Raw genomic sequence first — 23,841 nt, 5'->3', positions numbered from 1 at the left:
TTTGAGTCCTCTCTTTTTTTTTTCTTGGTTAGTCTAGCTAAAGTCTTGTCAAATCTATTTACCTTTTCAAAGAACTAGCTCTTAGTTTCACTTATCTTCTCTAATGTGTTTTGAATCTCTTTTTAGTCTAATCTTTGTTATTTCCCTCCTTCTACTAACTTTGGACTTCATTTATTCTTCTTTTTCTATTTCCTTGAGGTCTGAAATTCCATTGTTTGAGACTTCTCTTATTTCTTGAAGTAAGCATACATCATAACAAACTTCCCTCTTAGAACTGTTTGTGCTACATTCCATAAATTTTAACATGTTATATTACTTTCATTTGTCTCTATGTATTTTTTAAATTTCTCTTTTGGGTTTTTAAAAATTTCTCCTTTGATTTCTTCATTGGCTAACTAGTTGTTCAACAGCATGTTGCTTAGCCTCTACATATTTGTGGCTTTTGAGTTTTCTTCTTGTAATTGATTGCTAGTTTCCTACCATTTTGATTGTAAAAGATGTTTGAAATGATTTTGATCCTCTTAAATCTATTAAGACTTGTTTTGTGGCTTAATACATGATCTACCCCGAAAAGTGTTTCATATGTACTTGAGGAGAATGAGTATTCTGTTGCTTTGGGATGGAACATTCTGCATATATCTGTAAAGTCCATCTGTTCTAATGTGTTACTCAGTTATTGATTTTCTGTCTGGATGATTTATCTGTTGATGTAAGCACAGTATTAAAATTCCATACTGTCTTGCTGTCTACTTCTTCCTTTAGGTGTGTTAAAATTGCTTTATATATTTAGGCATATCTATGTCAGGTGCATAAATATTTACAAATGTTATATCCTCTGATAGGCTGACCAATTTATCATTATGTAAATCCATATTTGTCTCTTGAAAGGTTGTTTTAAAGTCTTTTTGTTTGATACAAGTAGTTACTATAGCTTTCTTTTGGTTCCCATTTGCATGGAATATCTTTTTCTATTCCTTCATTTCCAATCTGTGTTTGTCCTTACATCTAATGTGAGTCTCTTATAGGCAGCATATAGATGGGGTCTTGTTTTTCTTTGCTTGTTTGGTTTTGTTGTTGTTGTTTATCAATTCAGGCACTCTACAACTTTTATATGGAGAATTTAGTCCATTTACATTTAAAGTATTTATTGATAGGTATTACTTATTGCCATTTTGTTCATTGTTTATTGGCTATTTTAGTAGATCCTCCCTATTCGTTTCTTCTTCTCTTGGTGTCTTCCTTTGTTGTTTGGTGACTGTCTTTAGAGGTATGCTTACATTCCTTTCTCTTCATCTTTATATATTTACTATAGGTTTTGCTTTGTGGTTACCATGAAGCTTATATATAACATGAAGCTTACATATAACAACTTATATCTATATCAGTCTATTTTAAGTTGATGACAACTTAAGTTTGGTCCTATTCTAAAGCTCAACATTTTTACTCTCCCCCATTGCATTTTTTTTTTTTTAGGGGGGTAGGGTTGGCCACTTTCCCCTTTTTTTTCTTTTTTAAATATAAATTTTAGGTAGTTAACACACAGTACATAATGGCTTCAGGAGTCAAATTCAGTGATTCATCACTTCCATATAACACCCAGTGCTCATCACAACAAGTGCCCTCCTTAGTACCCAACACCTCCCTCTGTCAACCCATAGTTTGTTCTCTATCATAAAGAGTGTATTGTGGTTTGTTTCTCTCTTCTCTTTTTTTCATTTCATGTTTTTGATGTCACATTTAACATCTTTTTATCTTGAGTGTCATTGTAATCATAGTTATTTTGACTATATTTGTCTTGCAACCTTTGTACTAGCTTTATGATACAGGCATATTAAGGAGTAAATATTAGTACCCCCCAAGGCTGTACTCTCTTCAACCACATGACTCCATCTCTTCTATTTTGTCCTTGTTACATGTTCAAAAACACTATTCTTGTACTCCATGCACTCCATTTTTTCTCTTTCATGATTTATACCCCATGTAATGTGCAATTAATAAGAACCAGCAATAATTAATCTCCATCTATCATGTTAACTGTTACTACTGACAGCATGTGCAGGTACAAAAATCAGTAAGATGGACAGTATGACTTATACATTTGTGCATATAAAAAGTTAATGCAAGAATATCTGTTCCAGTGTCTTAGTTAAGAATGAGAGTTTTTATGATATGACACGAAAAAAATTAAGTACTTGAGAAAGTAATTTGTAGTGATCCCTTAATATTTAGCAAAATTGCTTAACTAGCTAGCCACCTTAACAGGCAGATCTAAATATCTTTCTACATAGCTTATGATGTATTTTAAATATGAAATAAACGTTTTTAAACTTCACTTGATATAGCTGTTTTGTAATATGTGCTGTGGTTAACTATTCTAGTATGTTGGACAGTAAAACTAAATGTAACAGTTCCAACATTTCTCATGGGAGAGATTTAGGGCAGACATATGTTCTTCATCAGAGTTTCCAGCAGAAATCTTAGAAATCAAGAGGAAAAATAGACCTTATTATACCAAAGAGTGTTGCAAACCATAATGGAAAACAACAGTCTTAAAGTTGTTTTTTGTTTTGTTTTGTTTTGTTTTGTTTTGACAGCCCTGAAACAAACAAACAAAAAATTTGAAACGGTAGAAATGAAGGTGTATTTCTTAATGAAAAGTCTAATAATGGAATGTCACAATAACTAAGAATCCATAAGCTTGAATGAAGAAATGAGGTAGAATCCCTCTAAAATAAATTTTACCTTACTTCTTGAACTCTTTCAGACGAATGGGTGGATTTTGTAATCATGGTTTTGTACACCATCACCTACTGTAATGAGCTAAACTTTCATTCAAGTGTGGGTAACAGGAAGATTGGCGATGAGCTTTTAGGATAGATCACTCTTCCAGTTACCATAGCAACAGCCTTGTCATTGCCAAACCAGGAGGGATGCTTAAGCTCTAAGGAACAACTTCTCAAGGGAAAGAGTTTTGAAATTTTGAAAACTATTTTTCAATTGGAATAGTGCCCTTAGGAGCAATAATCTGCAGAAATGCATAGTCTAAAATTTGATTAATTACTGCTGCAAACCTGTGAGATGAGGGGAAAAATGCAGAGGTGATAGAGTAAAGGAAGCATAAGAAGAGAACTTCGTATTGACTCCTCATCTTTTACAATTTTCTGTTTGGAAGTACTTCATATTTTACTAAGAAGACTAACTTTCTACAAGGCTGGGAAAAGTACTTGGCCAACTATGAAAAATGTTTTGTTTGAAAGATATATCTCCACTAACATACTTAAATGTCTTTGCCTGTGGTAACAGAGATGAAAGTTTTTATAATAAAGTGGCAGACACGAATTGCAATAATAATTTTATATGGTCTATGTTTACCTGAGCTTTTCAAAAGAGGAAAGCTGTCATAAATCATTGCAACTAGATTTTTCACTGTTGGTTGTAGAATGTGGCTTTGTTTCACTATGGATAAGTGCACAAAAATGCTTTCCATTTGGAAAGTAGATCTGAAAGTACCATGAAGTATCTTCCACAACCCATTGAAAAACAAATTCTCGGGGCACCTCAGTGGCTCAATCAGTTGAGTGTCTGACTTCAGCTCACGTCACGATCTTGTAGTCTGTGGGTTCAAGCCCCACATTGGGTTCTCTGCTGTGAGCACAGAGTCTGCTTTAAATCCTCTGTCTCCTTCTTTGTCTCTCCCCTGCTCATGTTCTCTCTCTCAAAAATAAATAAAACATTAAAAAAAAAAAAAGAAAAAAATCCTTAACTGTTTCCTCATTCAAAGTTGATGAAGTTCGAAACTCTATTAGGTTTCCTCTGGGGGATGCAAGGGAACCTAGTTGAGAGCTCACTAGATTATGTTTACCTTCTCAGTATCCTTAAGAACAGTGCTTTCCAAACTGGACCTGCCTTTCCCCAAGTGTTATGTACAATTGATCTTAAAAAGGGCATTGGACAGGTAAGAAGGGATAATGAGAAAAAAAAAACTTAGGAAACAAGATACCTTAAAATCAAAATTTTTAAAAAGTTGAAGATGATTTAAAAAATTATGGTCCATCATGAAGATAATTTATAGATTTTATCCAAATCCATGTGAAATTTTGATTATTCCATTTAGAGTAACAGGAATCCTAACATCATTTTTTGCCAAAGTTCTGGGAATTACGTGGCAAAGGAAGCACAACTATACATCTAGCTAAAAAAAATACCATCTTCACAAAATTTGGGAAGAATTTATGTTACTATTCCTTCCACAACTTAACTCTTCATACTGAATTAACAAAATAATATTCCTGATTTCTTGAGAGATTGGAATATCAGATTCATGCTCTCCTGGCAATAGTCAGAGGATCTTCAGTTTGACACAGTCCCCACCATTCCCTATTGCCCTCTCTATTTAAAGACTGAATATCCTTTGGTAATTGTCATCACATTTTCAATGTTGTTTTTCTGAAACCTAACCTATTTTTCTTCTTTACATTACTTTCTGAGCCCTGTAAGCATTTGAGTTTGATATTCCTTTTGTAACACATGGTTTCAAAAATTTTTAAGTATGATGATACCATATAATTATGGATTTGGTATCTGTTAATTGAAAGATACAAAGGAAAAAATTCTGTAACTTCAGCAAAATCCTTAAATGAATTTATATTTTATAAATCATAATGGTACCCACAAATACTTATATATTTATATGTAAAGAATAATACTTAGTTTATGGATGATACACAAAGCACATATGGAGCCGTGAACCTTTTGCTCCAACTCTTATATTTTTCTAGGGACCCATGAGCCAAAAGTTGGGAATCACTAGTCTAGTAAAAAGAATTCTGGACTAGGAATTAGGAGACACAATCTCTAGTCCCATCCATGAATAAGCTATTGGTTGGTGATCTGAGGCAAGTCAGTCAAACTTTCAGGGCCTTTAGCTTCTCATGTGCAAATTGAATAGACTGGATAATTGTTGAGAACCTTTGTATCCATAGAACATAATAATTTATGCCTTATGAGCCATTATACCTATAAAAACCCAGGCAACTGTGGACAGACCAAAAGTATACCTGGGTTTTGCTCAAAGTCAAAAAGCTTATTAGGAAGGGAATTGCCATGGGGGACAAAATGGTAACAGTGAAAACTGCAACTCTACTCTTTCCAAATTTAGATTTTAGACTCTTTGTCTGAAACCATGTCTGAGACATTAGCAGTAGATTTGTGAATAAATTATCTCAAGCAGAATGCAGCATTATAGATATACTTAATTTGAGCTCAAGTGTTTGGGCTATCATTTTTAAACATGTAAGCTTATGGGCTCAAACTTACATGTTTGTTTCAGATCAAAGGAGGTACTGGGTATAAAAGTGATTTAAACACTATAGTATCATTTAGAATTATCAGATACACAATGATGTTATTAGCTGTTATTTCTCCAATCCTTGTCTATAGAGGATTCTACTTGGTCAAACCCCAATAAACAGCAACTTGAAATTCTTTGTTCATAGATGTCATTTAATTCCAAGTCATCAGAGCATCCAAAATCACACATTTTGGGTGTTTAATTCTATTTGGTCTAACATGTTGTTCTGCAGTGTTCTGTGTGTTTGTCTTGTATCTAAAATGACTGGAAGCTCTTTGAGGAGAGCTAGTGCCAAAGGATGGTAATGATGATGGTAACAAAATAACAACAGAGATAAAAAATAACCATAATGACATCAAACACGTACAGCACATGCCCCAGGACCTGTGCCAAGCACTTTGACTGTTTTATCTCATGAGTTTGGTACGATCATAGAACCAAGTAGTATAGTACCAAGGATGAGTATGAGTATGAGTATGAGGAGACTGAGAATCAGTGAAGTTAAATGACTTACTCAAGATCACACATGTGACTGGGGCTCCTGGGTGGCTCAGTCGGTTACACGTCCGGCTTCAGCTCAGGTCATGATCTCACAGTTCGTGGGTTCGAGCCCGATGTTGGGCTCTGTGCTGACAGCTAGCTCAGAGCCTAGAGGCTGTTTCGGATTCTGTGTTTCCCTCTCTCTCTGACCCTCGCCTGCTCACCCTGTCTCTCTCCCTCTCTCAGAATAAATAAAAAACATTAAAAAAACAAAACAAAACAAAATCACACACCTGACTATGAAGATCCAGAGTCAGAACTAAAAGCCAGACACGTGACTCCTAATCCTGGACTGAGGGCCTTTACTTTCCAGAACCGCCACCCCCAGGGTTTCTACGCTCTGCGAGCTTAGAATAATACCAGGTATGCAGACATGTTCCATAAATACTGATCGAAAATACTCGTGATATAAATCCAGTGATCCTAGCACACAACAGCACATTATTTCAGTATAGATTATAAAAGAAATTTCAATATTATAACTGTAAAATTAAAGCACCGTAGGCATCACTCTGCCTTACAGTATATTGTCTTGCCTTAGAATTTCCTCTGTCAGGGAAACTCATAATGATAATTGCAGCAAATACAAGTTTCTTAGCTACTGTCCATTCTCACGTTCTTTCTTCAAACAGAACGCTGACTTTGTTCATGACAAATATATGCCCAGTTAATAATATTCATCAAATTCTCTAGCAGCCAGAGGTGGTCATGAAACCCAATTCTAGCCACCAATGCAAGTCTTTTGGGTAGGACAGACAGAAATGTTATTGTTTTCCAAGTATGAAAAAAGGTAGACTCCATTAGGATATGCCTCTCACTTTCAATCTTCTTCCTTTATCATCTGAAGCACGGACATAATAAGTCAAGGAGGAGTGCCTACCTCATGACCATGATGGCAAAACCAGGAAAGAAGGAAGGGAGGAAGAAAGGAGGGAAGAAAGGAAGGAAGGAAGGAAGGGAGGGAGACAGACAGAGAGGGAGGGACGGTGGGAGGAGCCAGAAGGAGCATGAGTTCTGCTGCCGGTCTCTGAACCTACTGCTGAGAAAAAATAAATCCCTATCTGTTAAACTAATCTGGTAAATTTCCCACCACACATATTGAGGTATAATCCTAATGCAATGATACAATAAGTGATGATAATTATCACAGGAAGAATTATCAACAGGAAGAAGAATAAATACAGTTTCCATGGTATTATCATGCCTCTATCTTGAACCATAGATTTTTTGGGTACTTTGAATCACTCATTCCCTAGCTTTACACTAAACTAAACACATCTAGCCCCTACTGATCTTTCCTTTAAAGATACCATAAAAACCTAGGGAAATAAATCAATAGGTAATATAAAACCTGTTTAGTAAAAAGAAATTTTTCCAAAGTAGTTTGGGATGTCAAAACTATATGCAAGCTTTGTTTTTCTTCTTTTTCTGATTCCAGAGCCTTCTGAACAACATACGTTAGAGCACTGGTCTGCTCCTAATGGCTTGTATGTGTGCCAAGTTCACAAGTCAGGTAGGTAGGGATTGAAGTGGTCAAAGCTCCTGGGACTGGTTGCTTCTGACTAAAACGTTCTGTCCACTTACCTGGGTACACTGTGCAAACATACTTGTCGTCTATGTGTGTCACCGTGGGAATGTGGTTGGGAGGCACTCCCCTGCATGATGGCCAGATGCTATACAAATAACAACAGCCACGGAGAAAATTACTTATTCACAGTGTGTATGGACTGGAAATTAACTCACACACATAACACCATCTTATTTTCAGTAAAATCACTGAGTGGTCAATAGGGCACTCGTTTATTATCTAGGTTCAGAGATGGATGATATGCTGACAAACACACACTGCTAGGAAATGACACAGCCAGGACTTTTGAATCAAGGATTTCTACAACTAAGCTCTATGCTTTATCTGATACACCTCATTGTATGAGGACGTTCCAAGCTGACACAGATCTTTAAAATTAGAATTTTGATTTCATTCTCTGAAGAAAGTTCAATGGTTTTCCTTTATTTTCTCTTGTTACTCCTATGCAAACATTAGCGTATTTGGAAACTGATATTCGCTTTGAACTCAGCAAGACCGAGAAAGCATGCTAACTGACATTTTCAGGCCATACCAATTTTCTTTTTACAGATCCTATCCCTGACACCCAGAGAGCCAGTCCTTGTTATTTTGTGTGAGTAGAAAAGACAGTTTTTGCCCACCACTCTCCCTAAAATATAGCTATCAAAAGGAAAATAGTATGCTGCCATTGGCCATGCTTAAATTTCGGTTTGTTCTGCCAATTACAATTTCTTATTGTCCTTTCCATAAAAGGGGAGAATGGGGAGAAATGAAAGAAATTGCCAAAAGTAAATTACATATTCAACATATAAAAATATGAATTTTAAACACAGGGCAGTTATTGTCAAGAGATATTATTAAAAGATAAAGAATTTAAGTTTGCTACTCCTATTTCAGAAAGCTAGGCAGCCAATAGATTTCAATGACTGTAAATAATATCTTAATTTCTTAATAGCAATGCATAAACAAAGAGGATATATGCATAAAAAAAGGAAGGTATGATAAAACATCTATAAGCAGCTGTTATAGACAGAGTAAAAACCACAGGCAATATGTACAGTATTAATCAAGTATTAATTCTCTGTTCCTAAAATTACATGATGGAATGGTTGAACATGCATGGCATACAACAATACACGTAAGCAAGTGAGTTACAAAATATAATAAATGCAATGGTTATGGAAGTGAGCCTGTAGCAGGCTTAGAATCTCTTGTTGAAAGTTCTGGCTTCCGAGCCAGAACACCTGGGTACAAATTCTGATCCTTTCCCTTTTGGGTGGTGATCACACACTTGAGTTTTCAATACAGAAACAGTATTGTTTTCTTGATTCTATCAACACTGAGATGAATAAAATTACAATACAAAATGTGGAATTCTGATTAATTGCTCGCTTAAAACAATATTTTTAAGCCAAATTTCATTGACCCCAAATGTGCACAAGGCATAAAAGAAATTCTGCCACCCAGTAACAAGTGAGCCAAGACTATAAACTGGAATAACATAAATACAACACTGTCGGCAAGTTCATGCCAGGCTAACCTAGATCCACGATAGGCCAAGCATTTGGAAGGTAACCTGGAAGGCAATTCTATTCTTTCCATATACACTGGAATATCCCACCTTCTTCTACAAGATGGAGCCAACTGCTACTCCAACACCATCCTAGTGCTTTTTGTCTTGAGATGTAATCAGTCTCCTCAACAGCTAACTGATAATGTAAATACTACACTTCTCAGGACATTTGACTAGCCAACAGACTTAATAAGGGGTAGCTCTATGGCCAAGTAAAAGTCTATCTTCATAAATAAACCTTTTGGTGTCCACAGAGGTTGATCAACACATATGTATTCCACTGGTAAGTTCACTGATGCCAAATTTAAATAGTGTACCTTATCTACCCCTGTTGAAACTGTACATGCAAAGTAAATCTAGGTAGTAATGTATACTTTGTATTGCAAAACAAGAGGTCTCTGAAATTTTTAAATATACTAAATCTCTCACAAATTCTTATTTTGAAGCTTCATTCACTAAACTTACTAATTTTCCTAATATAAACATGAATGCACAGAAGTGTTTTTAAATGTGAGATCACATTTAAAAGCAAGAAAATGCAATATCCTAAGCAATCATAAATAGAGAAACTAATAAAGGGTGAAACGCTGGGTCAATAAACACCTTGAGTTAATATTAAATGAATACTCGTACAGCATGATTTCAATTCCCAAAATAATATAGTAACATACTAACGTTTCAGAAAAGCCATCCAAATAACCTCAGCTAAAACAAGCCATCTTTGTTGTCTGTTTCTGAAATTATGCATTTTAAGAATAACTTCCAATCAAATTCTCCTAGCATTGAAATTTACTTTGAATCAAATTACTATTCGAGGCACTATATAAACCATATTAAACTTTTCTAAGTCAATATTCATTTACAGCCCAACAAACACACGCCATCACATACAGTGCTATAACTTAATGAAATGTGAGTAAATTCCACGAGTTTTCCTTAAGTAAGTTTTAAAGTTGGCAGATAGGTTCCAGGCAAAGCAAGGAAACATTTCATTTTTGTGGAAACTTCTCTGGGTTTCCATCTCGTCAGGGTTTTGTTTGCCATAACCGAACACAGACAAGGTGGGCAGGTAAGTGCACGGCATGGAGCACCAAGGTCAACAACTACACAACCTCTTTCTGAGCCATCTGAAAAATTCCCTCAGGGAGACACAACAGGCCACAGGAGGAAAAGTTGGAAAATACATACTGTGCCTCAGTGGAGCCTTCCTGAATGGAGAGGTCTACAGACACCTACACACACACATTCATGGGCACATGGAAACTAGACAGGTTTTTAAAGTATTTAAGTTTTGTGTGTAAGCTTCGACAACTTTTCACTCCTAAACAGAACCGGGCTCAATCCATACTGATGGAAATAAGATTTGCACAAAACATAAATAATACGGAGTTTGATAAGAAAAACAGAAATGAGTATCTCCATGAGTTACATCATAGTAAAATGGTAACATTTTATATATTTCCCCCGAAATCAGCAGAGCCTACATTACTGGCATGTTTAGAGATTATATGAGATAGTACCAATTAACCCAGATTCAAAATGAAAGATGAAAAGTCTTTCAAAATGAAAGATGATTGAAAACTGAAATTTTCAATCCTATGACATTGGGTAGCATCTTAGGGCAGTTTTGTGCATGTGTGTACTTTTTCTTTTTTAAAGTTTGAAATGATAATTTCAAAGAAAACATGTCAACAGAAACCCTTTCAAATACGCTTACTGCATTTTATTTTTCCTTAAAGATATTATACCCTGTGAGAATTCTGCTATTTTAACAAGGCTCTAAAAATAGGAGCTGTGACAGGCAACTAGAAGGCCGTTTCACTACAACTGGGAAAACAAAACCAAAAAAAACCCACAAAAAAACAAACAAGCGCACACACACAAAAGCCACTATAATGAAAACCTAATCCTAAAGGCTGGCTAGCATTCATTAGGCCTCATAAAACTCCAGATAATTCCAATGAACATGGTTACATCCTCTTCCTAAAATGCCTTTATTTTTAAACCCTTTTCTGTATCAGTGACTTTTTATGTCCTATTGTTTTTATTAAACACTCACCTGTGATTTGTTGCAGCAAAGGTGACAATTCAGACTCTTCACAGAAGACCTGAGCCAATGCTTTCTTCACTTTTTCTTCGGCTTCCCCCAGGTCACTGTCCATTGCCAACTCTCCGCCGACAGAGTAGATATAGATCAAGAGGATCAACAGCTCTTCAGGGCTGTAGTCATCATTGGTCCTCTGGTTCAAAGGCTTCATCATGGGCAGCAGCTGATTTAACACAACGGACATGGGTGCCTCCCCAATGCTCTGGAATAAAAGGTGGTGATATGAAAACACGTCATTCTTATACAAAGATGTAATTTATGCATCGTGTCAGTCCAAAGACAGCTTGCGAACAAGCTTGTGATGTTTGCTGACTAGGTTGCCTTTTATTTGTTTGCTTCTTGTCCTGGAGAGAATGCTGTGAGAAATTTAGCATTAGATTGACTGTTTGTAGTGATCTAGTTTATAACACTGCACTAGTCAAGTTGTAGAACCTTTTGTATTGTCTCACATATTGCTTAGCCAAATAAGAATCCATTAGTTTTATAAGTGTAAGGACTTCAGATACTAGAATTTTAAATTAAAAAAGTGTATTTTTAAAGCAATATGATTAAAAATAAAAACATGTCAGCATCCATATATCTAAACGAATGCTGACGTTCTTTAAGAGGAATTACCTTAAATTTTACAGCATATTCTTTTTAATATTCTCTATATTTGGCAAATATTAGTCAGAATAGATTTTTTAGGAGCGCCTGGGTGGCTCAGTTGGTTGGGCATCTGACTTCGGCTCAGGTCATGATCTCATAGTTCATGAGTTCCAGCCCACATGGAGCTCTGTGTTGACAGCATGGAGCCTGGAGCCTGCTTTGGATTCTGTGTCTCCCACTCTCTCTAACCCTCCCCCACTCTCACTCTGTCTTTCTGTCTCTCAAAAATAAATAATAAACATTTAAAAAAAAATTTTAAAAATAGATTTTTAAATTCCAAATTCAAAGTTTACTTTTATTTTCATGTAGTTTTTAATTTTTAAAATTTTAATTCCTAATAGTTAACATACAGTGTTATGTTAGTTTCAGGTGTACAATNATTTTTAAAGCAATATGATTAAAAATAAAAACATGTCAGCATCCATATATCTAAACGAATGCTGACGTTCTTTAAGAGGAATTACCTTAAATTTTACAGCATATTCTTTTTAATATTCTCTATATTTGGCAAATATTAGTCAGAATAGATTTTTTAGGAGCGCCTGGGTGGCTCAGTTGGTTGGGCATCTGACTTCGGCTCAGGTCATGATCTCATAGTTCATGAGTTCCAGCCCACATGGAGCTCTGTGTTGACAGCATGGAGCCTGCTTTGGATTCTGTGTCTCCCACTCTCTCTAACCCTCCCCCACTCTCACTCTGTCTTTCTGTCTCTCAAAAATAAATAATAAACATTTAAAAAAAATTTTAAAAATAGATTTTTAAATTCCAAATTCAAAGTTTACTTTTATTTTCATGTAGTTTTTAATTTTTAAAATTTTAATTCCTAATAGTTAACATACAGTGTTATGTTAGTTTCAGGTGTACAATATAGTGATTCAACACTTCCATACATTACTCAGTGCTCATCATGATGAAAGTGCACTCTTAATCCTTTCACCTATTTCACCCATCCCCCCCCCACCCACCTCCCCTCCAGTAACCATCAGTTTATTTTCTATAGTTAAGTGTCTGGTGTTTGTTTGTTTTTTTCTTTATTTTATTTCTTTGTTTTAGTTCTTAAATTCCACATATGAGTGAAATCATGTGGCATCTGTCTTTCTCTAACTGACTTATTTTGCTTAGCATTATAGTCTCTAGCTCCATCCGGGTCACTGAAATGTGAAGATTTCATTCTTTTTTATGGCTGACAAATATTCCATTGTATATATAAACCACATCTTCTTTATGCATTCATCTATCAATGAATACTTGGGTTGCTTCCATAATTTCGCTATTGTAAATAATGCTGCAGTTAACATAGGGGTGCATATATTCTTTCAAATTAATGTTCTGTATTCTTTGGGTAAATACCCACTAGTGCAATTACTGGATCATAGGATTTTTTACAACAATGAAAAGTCATTTTCTGCTAAATCTGGTGGAGAGAAAAAGGGATTGGACAGGGCAATGTCACTTAGGGTTCAATATATCTTTGGATCTGAAGGCAATTCAGCTTTTAAAACTTAATTTTTTTTCCTTTTAGCTCTTCCACTAATTTCATGAGTGATATTTAGCAGAGAATTTCAAAGTTCCTTGCATGTGATAACAGTACTGCATTTCTGGACTAACCTAATAACTTCTAGGTAACTATACCATGTCTCATACAAATTCTGAGATTTTTTGTAAATAGATAGATCCCTATTTTAAATAATATGTTTTATTTAACCTATAATATAAAATACTCCTATAAGATAAAACTCAACTATTTGTACTTATATTAAAATCAGGGGCCAGATGATCACAACTTGCAACTTTCATGTCATTCATTCAAAAGGGTTCATTGAACGTTTACTATTTTCTAGGTACTATTCCGGGTCTAGGGATGCAGCAGTGAACAAAAAAAATTCCCTGCTCCATACAGCTTACGTTCTAGTTGGGTGAAGCAGACAATTAAAAATCTAAAGAAGTAAAATATATACTATACTAGATGGTGGTCAGAGCTATGGAGATGAGTAAAGCAGAAGAGAAGGAAGATGGGACTTTCGTGTGTGTGTGTGTTTGTGTGTGTGAAAATGCAATATTTTAAAAGGAAAAGACAGGTTACAAAGGGAATGTTGGAATAAAAAAAAAAAAAGGCCTATAGAAATGTTCTCTCTTTGAATGAAGTTGATGGCCAGCAGCTGGATGTGATTCTGTATTGGGATGATTACTCCAAAACGAACTTTTCTAGTCATTTCCACACCTGGAAAAATTTGGATATATCATCTCAAGGTTAAGGTTCACAATTCTATTATTTGGTACACGAAAAACAGCTGTTACCATTTATTTCCACGAAAAAACTTGGATGTTCACAATGCACCAAACAAAAACAAACTGTTAAGTCTCTGGAATGGATAGGTTCAAATGGAAAAGAACAGGAAGATTTTACTGTTACATGGTGACAAGACATGATTTACCAAGTATAAACATACCCACTTCTCAAAGGAAATGGCTGAAACATTTGAAGGCATCCGAGGACTGTCCTATTGCCTCAAGAGTCCCTGGAGACAAACATTGAAGTGTTCTTTGCTTTACAAGCTGCCAAGAGCAATTTATAATAAAGGGGCTGTGTAGTTGGCCTGTTAGAAGTGGGGCCGCGGGGGCCATAGCTTTCATTTTTCCTTTTTACCCTATCACCAGCATCTTGGATAACATTACGCAGATTCCTTTATTGTTTTATAACCCATTTCTAAGAAGCAGGTATATGCATCAAGTATCTATCCTACAGGAGCCCTTTGAGTCCCTTCCCAGAGCAAAAGCATCTTTTAAAAGACAGTTACAAAAAGGAAAACAATGTAGAATCACCATCATAATCACATGAAAAGATTTACCCACTAACATCTGGTCATGAGAGCATCATTTTCAAGTTGTTGATCTAAAATAAATTGCCAGAGAACAGGGAGTGTGACTCCCCTTAGTGACTCTAGCAAACTTCTGTTAGCTAGATAATACCTGCGCACCCCAGTTTCTGAAATTACATTCTAATCTGCTTCAAGTGTACCCAAAAGCTAATTATTGAGTTGAATACAAAGCCAAGAATACTTGCTAATCATCTTAAAGAGGCATGTGATATGGTGGAAATAAAGAGATTCCATTTCGAACACCCAGATTCCAAACCTGACTGTACCACTAACTAGCTCCTTAACCTCGTAGGGTCCTGCTGAACTCACATCTCTTCATCTCTGAAACGACATAATGTGACTAGAAGGTGGCTTGGTTCTTAAACCATATTTACCCCAACATCTCCATTTTCATTTTCATCCTTTTTTAAAAAAAACATTATCATTGTTGATAGTAGGCAATGAATCATATTTCGTTATTGGCTATCCAGAAAACTACATACAAATGCTCAAAAAAAAAGAAAACGTTTCCTGCAGAAACAAATGTAGATACAGAAATACCATAGATATGTGTGTGACAAGGGCTGATATACATACATCTGTTTCCTAATTCTGCCACTGAGAGAATGTAGAAGTAATGACACCCTGGTGGCAATGAGCACAGCCAGGGTTCAGATCTTGGTTTCTAACATCATTCTAAAATAAAAGAAATCAGGAATCCTCAGAGAAATGGCTGATGCTAGAGAGGTAGGGAAACTATAAGAAGAACTTGAAAGATCTTCTTGTGCCAGAAAGTAAGAAGTCCATAAAAAACAAAAGGATGGGGCATGGCAAAAGAACACAAGAGACAACTGGAAGGCCTCCCCATGGCCAAAGTGGGAACAATTTGAGCAAGAAAATAAAACAGTAATGGATTATAACCCAAAGCACAAAATAAATGTGCATTGTGCCATAAGTGATGGCATACATACATACATACATAAAGAACAGATAGATGTTCTTTACAGAAGAATTCCAAATAACTTCTGTAGATACTGCCCCCTCCAAAAGGTAGAGCTTAATCCCTCCACTTCTTTAGTGTGGGCTGTACATAGTGACTTGCTTCTAAAAAATCATGTACGGAAAGAGGAGGGAGGAGAACTTCATCTAAGAAGAGATAAAGGTTAACATCACCAGTGATAAACTCAAATGATGTTATGTGTCCCTAATATGATATGATGAGAATGGTGTTTCACTTTTGTGGTATTCTTCTCCCAAACCTGTAACCCCACAACAAAAACATCAGATAAATACTAATTGAGGAACATTCTACAAACTGCTTATCTAGCAGTACTCCTCAAAACCACCATATCATTGGCAATGAGAAAGAATGAAATCCTGTCATTTGTAACAATGTGGATGGAACTGGAAGGTATTATTCTGNGAGAACTTCATCTAAGAAGAGATAAAGGTTAACATCACCAGTGATAAACTCAAATGATGTTATGTGTCCCTAATATGATATGATGAGAATGGTGTTTCACTTTTGTGGTATTCTTCTCCAAAACCTGTAACCCCACAACAAAAACATCAGATAAATACTAATTGAGGAACATTCTACAAACTGCTTATCTAGCAGTACTCCTCAAAACCACCATATCATTGGCAATGAGAAAGAATGAAATCCTGTCATTTGTAGCAATGTGGATGGAACTGGAAGGTATTATTCTGAGTGAAGTAAATCAGTCAGAGAAAGACAGATATCATATGTTTTCACTCATAAGTGGATCTTGAGAAACTTAACAGAAGACCACGGGGGAAGTAGAGGGGGGAAAATAGTTACAAACAGAGAGGGAGGGAGGCAGACCACAAGAGACTCTTGAATACAGAGAACAAACTGAAGGTGGATGGGGAAGTAGGGGAGAGGGGAAAATGGGTGATGGGCATGGCAGAGGGCACTTTGTGGGATGAGCACTGAGTGTTGTATAGAACCCAATTTGACAATAAATTATATTTAAAAAAAAAACCCCACCAAGTCATGAAAAACAAGGAAAGACTGAAAAACTATCATATACCAGATGAGACTAATGATAAAATGTAATGCAGTATCCTAAATGGGATCCTGAAACAGAGAAAGAACATTGGGGTGGGGGTGGGGGAACCACTAGTGAAATGAGAATAAAGTCTCGAGTTTATAGTTAATAATAATGTACCAATATTGGTTCTTAGTTTTGACAAGTGTACGACAGTACTGTAAGATCTTAACAATAAGGTGAGGGATATACACAACTCTCTGCTATCTTGACAACTTTTCTATAAATCTAAAAACATCCTAAGGTGAAGCATTTATTGGCAAGGGGAGGAGGAGAGGAGGAGAGGGGAGGCGAAGGGAGTCCAGGGGAAGAGAGACAAATCCAGGTAGTTGTGGATCTCCTTGAGTCAGACGGAAAGTTCCAGGAAAGACGATTGTAGCTGGTAATAATTCCTCACAGAGCCATCAGCCAAGATAAGGGACTGGTTTAGGAAGCAATGAATTTCCCAAAGGGAGGGAAGGGGGTTGTCTGACAAGGATGACCCAGAGGGAATCCTATGCACATTGGCTGAGAAGGCCACCTAGACCTTCCTAGTACTTTCTATAAAAGCATGGCTCCAGACTGGATGTACATCCATTTTCTGATATTCTCTGCTTTTAGAATGAAACCTCAACAAGAAGAAGGAAAAGATCAGTGAGACCCTAGATTGAAACCTTTCTAAAGGTGAGAGAAAGAATCTGAGTAGGATTAATAATGAAGGTATGGGAATAAAATTAGACGCTGGGGTGCTAGCTATACCGCTTACCAGCTGTGTGGCCTTGGGCAACTTAATTTAACTTCTCCAAGTCCCAGGTTCTTCACCTGCAAAATGGGCAAAATACCACAAATGCCCAAATAGTAAGCAATCCCATAGGCACCGATTTTCATATGGGGACAATTACATAAACTACTTAGTGATTTTAAATAGAGTAATTCCCACAATGGAGCAGTCTTTGTAGGACCCAGGCATAAGAGGATACCCTCTTTTCTGAGGGCTAATTTTGGGGAAAACACTTCACCTCATATTTGAGGATAGACGATAGCTTTTGCTTCACAAAATTGCTCTTCAGGTTTAAGAACAGAAGCAAATCACAAAGCACAGCGACTGGTGCATGGCCTCTGCTGCATATTAACAGACTGCTACTACTACGGCCTACTTACTACCCCAGGGACTCCTTTCCCACCCAGTAGAAGTGACTAAGATGACTGGTAGGAAATGAAAAACCTTCCAGGAATAAAAAGTTCATAGTCTCGAAGGAAAGAGGGGCAGCCGACCAGTACTGGGTGTGACACCACATCTGGGAACTTAACTGCAAAGTTAATCAAAGGTTAAAGATAATAGAAACATTATTAAAACACACACACACACACACACACACACACACACACAGCAAACCATAACCAAAGCAAAAAAAATGGCTTCTTTATAAAGTACTGGGGATTAAATTTCTCGTTCATTTTGATATAAATGAGCCAACTAGTAGGAGGTGGAAGACTAGAGATGTGTCTAGATTGATAGAACTTTAAAAAATTTTAATTCTGCAAGTCTGGAGTTCCTGTTATTTTTGAATGAGTCCCCAGTAACTCCATACAAAGGCTCTCTGTAAAATGCATGTTATCTTTAGAAAAGCCTTTTTTTTTTTTTTTTGCTTTTGCTGAATTAAAACACCTCTGCAGAGTCAGAGTCTGGCTCTGTGCGGGTCTGCAGGCACGGGAACACGGAGGCCATCTGCCTTGTGGTTGCAGAGGGGGCAGGACTAGCTCACTGCTCTGCCAAGGCCTGCAGACCCTCAGTGGAACTCAGAGCCACTCTAACGTGCGGCTGGAGAAGCCACCTCTGCAATTCCTCCCAAGTCTAGCTCGGTCATGGGATGCTGGATTGGGGAATGCTGCCCGTGAGGGCCTCAGGGAGTGCCTAAGGCCCTTCTGCCCCCAAATCACCAGCCATCCTTGAATTAATAACATTAATACAGGTTTTTTAAAACTTTATTTATTGTTTAATTTACCTTCAAGTTAGCATATAGTGCAACAATGATTTCAGGAGTAGATTCCTTAATGCCCCTGACCCATTTAGGCCATCCCCTACTCTCACAACCTCTCTGGCAACCCTCTGTTTGTCCTCTGTATTTTTAAGAGTCTCTTAGGTTTTGCCATTAATACAGGTTGTAAATGCCCATGATTAAAGCCATTCTGCTTGTCTAGGGGAATGGGCTTCTTTATATGCCCCGGGGCAAAATGCAACAACAGATCTTGGTTAATTCAGTGTGTGAGGATAAGTCACTGATGCACTCATGAATTCATCAACACATGTTTATTGTGTACATCCTAAGTAGCAGACACTGCGCTATAATCTGGGGATACAAAGAACAAGGCAAGACACAAAAGGCGAGGAGCTTACAGGTGGGTGGGAGTAGGAGTAAACAGCAGTGGAGATGCAGTAATTGCTCTAGTAGAAGTTTTCATTCACTTTGGAAAGGCAGCAGAGGAACACCAAGTCCTGGAAGAGATGGTACCTCAACTGAGCCTTAAATAATCATCAATAATCTCAGGGAGGAAAAAAGCTCTGAGAAATGATCAATGGGATAAGACACTTCCTTTATTCCTTCAACAAATATTTAACACACACTTACTAAGAGTGTGTAGTAGGTAGAATAATGATCCCCCAAAAAGGCCCACATTCTAATTCCCAGAATGTGTCATAAGCAAATAGGGCAGAAGGGACTCTATCAATGTGATTAGAGTTACAGATCTTGTGATGGAAATGATCCTGCATGATCTGAGCGGGTCGGATCCACTCACATGAGTCCCTAAAGTAGAGAACCTTTCCTGGCTATGGTCAGAGAGAGATGCAATGCTGCCAGCTTTGAAAGTAGAGGAAGGGGGGCCACGAGCCAAGGAATGCAGGGGCCTCTAGCCTGGAGAAGGTGAGGAGAGAGATGCTCCCCTAGAGCCTCCAAAAAGGAATGCAGTGCTGCCAATACCTCGATTTTTGTCTGATGAGACCGGTGTTGGACTTCTGACCTATAGAGCTGTAAGGTAGTTAAGCTTACATAGTTTTAAGCAGCTAGGTTTGTTTTGATTTGCTACAGTAGCAACAGGAAATGAACACAAGTGGTTTTGTGAGGTAGGGCATGAGAAGCTCGGCATCAGGGCCCAGAGGCCAGACAAAGAACTTGGTTCATGGTAGAGTTCCATCAATATTGTTCAGTGACTAATCAAACAAACCAGAGCAAGTGTGAATAGGTCCCTCATGGTACTCATTCCCTTTGTCCCACCAAATTTAAAATTTTCTACTTTACAATTTTTTCTAGAACTAGTCAGTTCAAAAACCATGCAATCTCATATTTGCCAATATACATCAAGCTCAGAATAATCAGTGGTTTTCAAAGTGTGGTCTATAGGTCCAAGATCCCAGTGACCTTTTCAGGAGGTCAAAACTACTTTTATAACCATACTAAGACATTCTTTGCCTTCTTCACTGGGTGGACATTTGCATTAACAGTGTAAAAATAATGGTGGATAAAATTGCTGGGATCTTAACAGATCAAGGAGAATGGATCCAAACTATGCTAACAGTCATTGTATTCTTTGTCTCTATACTATGTATTCACAGATGGAAGTTTTAAAAAACCAGTTTCACTTACAAAGGCCATGGAGTAAGAGGTAAAAATTACTACTCTTATAAAATTTCAACCTTTAGACAAATGTTTAATATTTTACGTAACAAAGTAGGAACTATATGCATAAAGCATTTCTCCTGTACACTAAAGCACAATGGCCATCTTTTTAAAAAAAATTTTCTTAATGTTTATTTATTTTTGAGAGACAGAGAGAGACAGAGCACGAGCAGTGGAGGGGCAGAGAGAGAGAGGGAGACACAGAATCTGGAGCAGGCTCCAGGCTCTGAGCTCTCAGCACAGAGCCCAACGCGGGGCTTGAACCCACAAACCGTTAGATCATGACCTGAGCTGAAGTCAAACGCTTAACCGACTGAGCCCCCCAGGAGCCCCCATAATGGCCGTCTTCAGGAAAAAACCTACACAGTTATTTGGGGTAGGAACCTAACTAATTATTTCTGTCATGTAAAACCATTGTTACTTGAAAGAATGACAGAGAAATTATGATTATTAAGACTCACGTACTTGGCAAACATTTTCTCAAAAATGAACAAAGTAATCTTGCTCCTTCAAGAAAAACAATTGATACATTTATTGCCAATGATAAAATTTTGGCTTTTAATCAAAAATTCAAATTTTGGAAAATGTGTATCTACCAATGGCAGATTCTCTGTACTTACACAATGAGATCAATGGTGACATTAAAAAATGTGATTATTTTCAATTGCATAATGCATTGTGTCAACATTTGGAAGATTTGCATAACTTAGTGAGCCAATATTTGCAAATAACCAAGGCATGATGTAAGAAAATCAGGAATATACAAAAGATCTATCCAGAATACACCGTAGACCAGTTGATTTTAATGTAAAAGAGTACAAAAAGCTCATTGATATGCATTCAGATTCCACATTACAATTTACCCTTTAAAAAATCACTGCTTGTAGAGTCTAGGCGTGTTATCAAAAAAGTATATCTGAAAAGGGTATCAAAATATTCCACCTTTTTCCAATTCTGTATCTGCATGATGCTGGATTTTCTTCATAAATTTCAACCAAAACAACATATGGCAGCATACTGAATGAAGAGGCAAATATGAGAATCCAGCTGTTTTCTACTCAGTGACACATTAAAGAGATTTGCAAACATATAAACCAGTGCCATTCTTACTCTTTCTGCTTTTGGAAGTATAGTTATTTTCCATAAAAATATGTTATTTATGTTAGCATGTAATGAGTTTGTTATTTTTAAAGGAATTAAAAATAAAATGTTCTCAGTTTTAATTTTGAATACAGTATATACAAATAATGACCCATTTAAGGATATCATATCCTAAAAAGAAAGTTCATTATTTTTGACTCTCTTTTGCCCTACTCATGGCAAAAATGCAGATAAAGTAGTGGGAAGATTGCTTTAACTACATTCTTTGAGAGATATGCAGAACAGCATGCATCTTTATTTATTTCTTTGTGTTTTTAATTTTTTTAATGTCTTTTATTTTGAGAGACAGAGAGTGAGCGGGGGAGGGGTAGAGAGAGAGAGAGACACAGAATATGAAGCAGGCTCCAGGCTCTGAGCTGTTAGCACAGAGCCCGACGTGGGGCTTGAGCCCACGGACTGTGAGATAATGACCTGAGCTGAAGTTGCTCAATCAACTGAGCCACCCAGGTGCCCCCAGCATGCGTCTTTAAATCAGAGCTTCTCAAAATGTAACATGCATGTGGATAACCTATCAAATGCAGATGCTGACTCATCAGGTTTGGGATGGGGCCCGAAGATTCTGTACTTTGTACCACTTCTCAGGTGACACCAATGCTGCTAGTCAAGTGGACCACATTTGAGGGGCATCTGGACTGGACCATTCAAGAACTTCTAGATGGCTGTGTGTATGGGAAATGAAATATCCTAGTTGAGTCACTGTATTTGTGGATTCCTTTGGTATCTAACCTTAAACTGAATACTAACTAATATAATGCATAAGCCTGTACCTTTAGCCAAATCTTTCTCCTTTGCTCCCTATCCATAGAGTCAATTGTCCATTGGCCTTCTCCACTTATATATCTCATCTGCAAATTGAACTCAACATATCTAAAACTGAAATGAATATTTTTACTGAGAAATCGACTCTTCATTCTGTGTACACCATACTGTTTTGTGGGACCATTATTCTTCCAGTTGACCAAGACAGAAATCTGGGCTCTACTACAGCTCTCTCTTGTCCCTGCCGCATCGAATCAGCCACCAAGTCCCCATGACTTGATATATCGATCTCTTCTTTATTCCTTCCTCAATGTCCTAAATTGCAACTACCATTTTCTCTAGCTACTATTTATCTCATTCTACACCAAAAAGTTGATCTCCCTAAAATTATTTCATGGTCTAAAGATAAAGCCTTTAATACAACATATGTTGTTGTTGTTACTGTTGTTGCTTTAGCTTCATAACCCACATAACTGTTCAACCTCATCTATCATGAATCCTTTCCTTACAGGTGGTATTTCAGCTTTGTCTGAACTACTTGCATTTGCTTCTGTGCTAATCTCTCTGCCTAGAAAATTCTTTTCCCTCTTCTCCACCTGGTCTCATGATTCAACTCAAGTATTATCTCCTCAGAGCTTCCCTAGATGTGTTAAATGTGCCTACTTTGTGATCCTAGAGAAGCCTCTATTTCCCTCTACCTTGGCTCTTATCATCCTGAATTTAATTATTCATGTCTAGCTCTCTTCTAAGACTGAAAAATCCTTGGTGGCAAGAATCCTTGGTGGCATTATTCCTAATGCTCTCTCAAGGACCTAGTTCACTCCTTTGAACATAGTATCAAAAGCATGCTTACCTCTATAATGAAATAGCTGACACCACAATAAGAGAAGTGAATGCTTACAAAGATATAATTATAGATTTCATCTTCCTGATTACCCTGTAACACAGGTGTTATTGTTTGAGAGGCATACACTGAGGATGAGAAAGGTTCCTTGTCAAGGACATCAGCTACTAAGTGGTTGAGCTAGACTCCAGCTCGGGACTGTCTTTCTCCAAAATCTGTATCTAGCTACTACGTATTTACTCTCCATTGCTTCCCAGTCAGAGGGAATCCAGAGTTTGTGAGGAAGGGAAATCCAGACCCTTGAGACAGACTATGATACCAGGATTCTGACTAGGACAAGTAGACATCCAGGGTGTCACCGTGCCATGTTTACCTTACACTACAAGCTCTAGTGACAGCTGGCTGGGACCAAGGCAGCCAGACACTGGGCAAGTGGCCTCCAGTTGTGTAGCTGTTAGCCCAGTGTATCCTGTACAAACAGCGTGGTTTTTTGCATGTGCCTACAAGTATGTGAAGAAAAGGATAGGATGTACTGAAGAGATATGCACAAAAAAGGAATCAGATGCTGAAGTCATCAAAGAGAGAAGAAATGGTCTCCAGGAGCAGCTGATTTAAAGACAGTAGATCTGGACTACAGCATGGGCTTCAGATGAGAAGCAGCAGAGAGACTGTGGCAGATCAATGACGTGGAAGTTGTATGGACAGG

The 23,841-nt window shown here is 37.2% G+C and overlaps 1 protein-coding gene across 1 annotated transcript in view; it reads right to left on the bottom strand.

The window, feature by feature from the left end:
- SCFD2 (sec1 family domain containing 2) overlaps nucleotides 1–23,841 on the bottom strand; it is a 394,702-nt gene that overhangs the window by 219,244 nt on the left and 151,617 nt on the right. The window contains exon 5 of the mRNA XM_077757780.1: nucleotides 11,090–11,339. Coding sequence (XP_077613906.1) covers nucleotides 11,090–11,339 — 250 coding nt within the window. The remainder of the gene's footprint in view (nucleotides 1–11,089; nucleotides 11,340–23,841) is intronic.

Source organism: Crocuta crocuta, unplaced genomic scaffold, assembly GCF_008692635.1.
Source record: "Crocuta crocuta isolate KB4526 unplaced genomic scaffold, BGI_CrCroc_1.0 scaffold282, whole genome shotgun sequence".
In the NCBI taxonomy this organism is placed as follows: domain Eukaryota; kingdom Metazoa; phylum Chordata; class Mammalia; order Carnivora; family Hyaenidae; genus Crocuta; species Crocuta crocuta.
The sequence above is the reverse complement of the archived record's forward strand: the minus strand, read 5'-3'. Positions and strand labels throughout refer to the sequence as shown.